General features: G+C 45.7%; 1 protein-coding gene across 1 annotated transcript in view; it reads left to right on the top strand.

The window, feature by feature from the left end:
- Nucleotides 1-6,339, top strand: part of LOC100743820 (homeobox protein caupolican-like) — an 80,305-nt gene that overhangs the window by 38,840 nt on the left and 35,126 nt on the right. Inside the window, exon 3 of the mRNA XM_033319194.1 lies at nucleotides 1-280. This exon is cut by the window's left edge and continues 39 nt beyond it. Within this exon, the coding sequence (XP_033175085.1) occupies nucleotides 1-280 (280 nt within the window). The remainder of the gene's footprint in view (nucleotides 281-6,339) is intronic.

Genomic DNA, 6,339 nt, shown 5'->3' with positions numbered 1-6,339 from the left:
GGCCGCACCCGCCTCTGGAGGAGCGAGCACCCCTGTGGCCGGCACTACGGGACCTGGTTGCTGCGAAAACGGCAGGCCCATGATGACGGACCCCGTGACCGGACAAACAGTCTGCAGCTGTCAATACGACAGCGCGGCTAGGTTGGCACTGGGCGCGTACCCGAGGCTAGCACCCACCGCAACCTCCTACTCGTCTTACCCTACGCCGACACCCTCCACCACCGATCAAGGACCATATCCTAGCATCGGTATGGACAGCTCCGCGTTCTATCCTCCTTTGGTGAGTATCACTCGTCTTGTTTCCTTGTGCGTTGCTCTCGTTTTTTCTTTCGTTTCTTTTCCTTTTCTTTTTTTTCCTTTCTCTACAAGAAAGAAGGTCGCAGGTTAATTGCGAGAAGCTAATTAGCGATATTTACGCAACGACAAATGAATTATTCATAGGTGATTATTCAACGAAGCTGTTGCGTACGGCAATGTTTTGTAGGGTGGGTGGGATTTGAATATCGTGTACAGCGGTTAGCGAGTGTCGCGAGATTTAAATAGTAAGATCCCGGCTTTTTTCGAATATCCTTCCGAGATTACAGAATATTTCTATGGTCATTGCATATGAGGAATTATTTTTGTTCGACGCAGCCTGTATGCTCGTCTAACTAAAGAATTTCGTGTCACTCTTTACATAGCTCGACGAAATAACTTTCGTTACTTAGAAACGATAAATTACACGAGTTGCGTATTGTAGCGCTAATCGAAAGACTTACGAGCGCGTCGTATTTATAAACGCGATCGTTAAACGGTTTATTAGCTGCGTTTCGAAAGAGGAAAGCAGACGTCCGCCCTCTCTGTGCTTTTGCAATACGCTTTGTAACGTTTCACGCGTGAAATATGCGAGACCATCGTGGTCGCAGACTGATCGGACCGTCGTGCTAGGCGTGCCGGACAATTATTACTCTCACTGGCCGAACTCAAGACGGATTAGCGGTTGGTCCTGTCACGAATTAGCTTGGAATCCCGGTTGATGGAAACGCGGAGACGAGTCTCTCTCGCGCCCGCTAGAACCACCGAGAAATCCATGCGTCTGACTCGATCGCGTCTTCTAGCCGTCTCCGTCGCCGGCTGTGTCGAATTATTCACGCGCGGCTGTCGCGAGCAGAACGATAATCTCGTTTAAGTTTCGGTTCGCGGAAGACGCGTCTCGCGTCGTCTAGCTACGTCTAACGAGGACTCCGTGATGGATTCACGGTTATATTTCAGGGGCGAATCTCTCTCGCCAAAGACTGCCCGGGAATCTTGTGAAACACGCGTTTCTCGTGCAAACATACGCGTTTCCTCCCGGCCGTTTTCATCGCGCGGAAAAAACACGGCTAAGAATAAGTCTCGTCGTGGTTGCGTTAGGAGAAACGCTTTTACCCGAGACGAAAATGACATCGCGAAGATCGCGGCTCGCGTGCTACCGAACAAAAGTGTCGGCGTGGGTAATTAAGTCACCGCGGACATTGAAATTACATCGAATCGGTATCGCGTGCAGGACACGAAGAAATAGGTAGGCGGAGCGAGAAACATTCAAGTTCGTTGTAAAACTTGTTCGAAGCGAAAGGAGCTTGGGATCGACACGACGCGACACGGTCAGAGTTCTGTTCGATGTACGTGCGTTTAGTTGAGAAGACTGCGACGACTTTATACGCGTAAAGTGGAGAATATGCAGACCATCGGTCATTCTCTATAGGGCGTTGAATTATTAAGAGATGTTATTAACTGGTACTAGATACGTAATGTGACGTCTGGAAGAGAGGCATCGGACGATGTTACGTAGGCGGATGAAGTGTTTTGAACACGACAAAAATGAACTCTAGACGGGAGATTGGAGCGAGATCACGCGTGTAGAGCAAAACTGTTTGCGTTTAATCGCGAGCATATCGACGATAGCCTGATAAAACGCGGTTGACGTAGACGTATAGAAATAGACGCGCGATCGTATCGGGGTTTCGGCCAATTTATATCTGCACTCGAGCGTGGATACTCACCACCGGGAGGTAGAAACGATAAAAAGATTGGCGTGGAAAACACGCTCGGTCCGCCAGATGTTGCAAGCCCATTTGAAGCGACTTCGACCGGCGAGCTTCGAACCAAGAAAGGGATAGACAGAGAGAGCTGATAATTAAATTCTGCATTTATTGCCGGCGACGCGACGTTCTCCTTTTTGCCGCCGCAGTTCTCTCGTAGTACGTTGCGAACGATAAGTACATTAATCCTTTGCCAGAGTGAAAGGTCAATTCGAGACACGCCGTATCATACGTTAGAATATCGTGTCGGTGAATTTTTATCGTACGAAACACGCGTTTCCTGTGGCGTGCATCGAGCACCGTGCACGCGTTTGCTTTCCTTTCTCATACGACGGATCGTTCGTGCAATTAGATTCGAACTTTGTTCCAAAATACGTTGCTTCGAAGATAATAACTGGCGCGTTATTAGCGTTATTTGGCTTTCGTTGTACGAGAAAGTTCTCCGGGGTGGAGAGAGGAAGCGCGCCCAATTAAATTTGAATTTATCGGCATAATTATACTAATTGGTTGTTTTGGACGAAATCATGGAACAATCAATCTTGCGCCCCTCTGCCAACCAGTCGAGACTGATTGGATAAAGGCAGGCAACGAGTTCCAGGTACAGACTTATCCCTCTATGGCACCGTCCGGAGTGACTCGTCATTCTACCACTTAAACGCAACAAGCCATTTAAATCTCACGTACAAAGACGTAATCGAAATCAAATTGAAACTGGAATTCGTTTAACGCTCTTTCAACATCGACACGGAAGCAAAATTCCACTGGTTCAGGAATAGATATTTCCGTGACAAAAGTGCCGGTTTTCTTATCTTAACAGCTTCTCTCTGAGCGCGATTTAATTAACGGGACAGCCGCCTTAAAATAGGACAAGGTGACGATGCGAGGTAGACAGAGTGTAACCGAGTATTTAACTGATCGAGATACGAATGTCCGTGATATCCACGTTTATGATGAATTTCTACCTCGAACCGTGCACACAGCCAATCAGCAACGCGTGTCTTTCGATAACGACCGGCCACCTTTCATTGGGTGAAATTATACGGTCGCTTTTTACATCGCCAAATGGAACGAATCGGATGAAATCGCAGATAACGAGCGATTTCGACTGTCGCGAGCCTCATCCTTCCATGACATTCAAATTTTCTCGGAATATTTTCCGTGCCCCGCGTATCGATCGCACGACACCGATTCTCAAGTTGGAAAGTTATCGTCGTGACTCCATCTAGCGGCCGATAATGCGCGCGTGTCGTTACACGGTTTGGTTCTTTCGAAGCGTTTATCTTCACCACCGCAAATGCTAACCGCGGCTTTTTGATCTTCACCGCGCAATCAGTCCCGGTCGGAACTGATAACGAGAGATACCATCGCTCGTCTACTTATCTCGAACAGTCAAGCTGACGAAACGTAAGAATGACTTGGATTTTGTGCGCGATTTTTTGAAGAGGGTTGCGAGTCGCGACCATTCGATGATAGGTACCAATTACGAGCCCTAATTACGCTGATTAATAGCATTATAGTAGTACGAGGAATGAAACGAGACAGGAACGTAATGAAAACGTAGAATCTGATAAGGAAATTGAAACAACGTTTCATTGAAAATAAGAATATTTTCTCTAGCGACTTTATTATACAGCAAACGCTGTCAATGTTTTCCCCTGTTTCGGGGGATTAAATTTATAACAGACATGTAATGTAATAGTCACTTCAGTTCATAGAATAGAATTCTCTTGCACAATAATGCACTAATTAATATTAATGAATTGACAAGTAACATGTTGTAAATTATACACTTAGCTGACTTGCAATTTGTAAAACTAAGTTATACCTGTTTTTATTGCAAAATTGCTACTGTCACGCAGAAGAATTTATTAGCATAAGTAATTTGTAACCTGTAAGATTTCGCTATTAATATTCGTTAAATTGTGTTATACAGCACAATCAAGCCATTAAAGACCCAGTACAGTACGTACACAGCATACATGGTAGAAGTTGGAAAACAAAAATACCGTAACTTACGTTCTATTATTTTCAAGATATCAAAAATCTATGAAATTCTCAGAATTTCTCTTTCCAGCAACGATATTAAAAAGTAAAATTCGATGATACGAATCAGAAACAAATTGCAAATAAAATGTTACGCAATGCCGTGGCGCTGCCAGTTCTTAATGGGTTAAATAGAACCAGTGATTCAAACATATCCAATCGCTCGATTCCCTTTCCCCTGTAAACTCGTAATCGTCGACCTTAACGGTTCACGTGATTCCATGACAATCGGCATTATGAATGTGCCAGCGATCGACGAACGCACGATATCGGGTCGACAAATTAATTTAGATTGGCGTTTTATCGGCAATAGGGTGCGGGTGGCTCGCGAACGCAAGGAATGCGGATTGAAACGCACAGGGTGTGATTTCTGTTATTTCACAGTTCGTTTCGCGAGTGCGTAGCGTTTTGAAGCGGATGTTAATCGATTCTGGGATATTTCTCGACACGTTGTACGCCAATTATGACACCGTTTCTCGACAGTGTCATTCGTAAATTGTCGCTCGATTAGGTGCGGAACGTTATCGACTAGAAGTTCGAAAAATTGTGTTCCGCGCGATTCTTAAACGCTGCCGTGGCTCGTTCTCGATGCTCTTCGCAACGGGCCGAGGAAAGAGGAAGCGAAGGAAAGGCGGGAAGCAGAAGTAGCGCTGCAACGAACCTACTTATGGAGTCGATACTGGTTCAGCTGCGTTTGGTGTCGTCGAGGTTGTTGTCGTACTGTTAATTAAATGGAATTGCGAATTAAGTTGGTTCTCTTTAAAAGTACATAGAGAAACAGGATTTCGTACCTATCGTGTGATGTACGAAACTCAGATTCGAAGGGGTCCAACGTAAATTTTTGTCGTTTGTGTCCTTCAAGATCGAATCACAGCGACGAACAAGTTCAACCTACGTACAACGGTCTTGTTAGCGATCCTCGAGACACTGCTTCGGTAGATTTTAACGTATCGTTCCAACAATTCGTTTCACTTTATAATCGTCTCCCTCGATCTAGTTCGTATCCGATTCAAAAAGGTTCGCACGCGTTTAGTTAATGGCTCAAGGCCGTATATTATTCCACTTTTCGACTACAAAAGGATAAAAAGATTACCGTTGCAACGACTTAGAAAAAGATTGAAATTTCTTGTGTTTTATCTGGAAACACATGTTGGCGTGATCCCACGCGATTATTCGAATAAATGGAAATAGCGGACGTTTCCTGTCTCTTCGCAGAGCGGGCTCGTCCGCTCGAATCCACGCGGTCGCATGTCTCCGGCGCAATGAAAGAGCCGTTGGAGCATTCCGATCCGCGATATCGCGAAATGCGTTACTTTACGGCTCATTGATAAGCGTAACACACGTAGCACTCTTAATCGCGGACCGTTTACGCTCTTATAATTGGCAGTTACGCGCGGCTCGCATGCGATACAATGTGCCTACACGGTTCTTGGCTTGGTGTAACGCGTGTTTCGCGCTACGCTCGTACCACTAATGTATGTAAACGCGTCCCCGGTAAATACACAAGCGTTGCCCACCGATCTTTATTCCCCGACATCGTTATGGTGTCCGGCTGAAACTTGATAATGCTCGTTGCACACGTCGCTTGTGTAACATCCTGTAACGTAGACGCGTTCTAAGTTGGAAACGTTCGAGTCAGAATACCAGAGTTCATCGCGTTTATACAGACTAGGTATAGGAGGCACGAAATTATTTGCTGAAGGCTGCTCCTCTCAACGCCAGCGTTACAGACAACTCCTCCCTCTACTGTTTCTTACATCCATGTGTAATGGAGGGGGAAGCGTAGCGAGATCGCAGCATCAAATGCTGGTAAATATTGTTGGCCAAAGTCGATTCCAGGTATTCTCTTCTTACGACTTTGCTGGCGGTATTACGTTTCTGTCACTTTGATTGATAGAACGTTAGAATGTTTATTCTACTACCCGAGCATTAACTCCATTGTTTTTAACCGTGTTGCTTTTCCTCGCTTCTTTTTTGCGTTTGTATCTCTTAAAATATAGACTAGAAGACAACAGCAGGATTAAGCAGAGGTAAAGATATGCACAGACAGCGCGAGACTGTCTCGAGGCGAGTCGACGAGTACCGAATTTTTGGCAACATCAAAGATGCCTCGCAGCTTCCTACTCGTTTCGTTTGGACGCGTATTGAATGACTTTGTGGAAAGCGTAACCGTGGCTCATCCTGCCTCGCTTGCTTGCTTCGCGTACTCAACGTGACCGCACCAGGCTCGAGCGAG

This window comes from Bombus impatiens, unplaced genomic scaffold (assembly GCF_000188095.3).
Source record: "Bombus impatiens unplaced genomic scaffold, BIMP_2.2 scf_0136, whole genome shotgun sequence".
NCBI lineage: Eukaryota > Metazoa > Arthropoda > Insecta > Hymenoptera > Apidae > Bombus > Bombus impatiens.
This window is presented reverse-complemented; position numbering and strand designations above follow the sequence as displayed.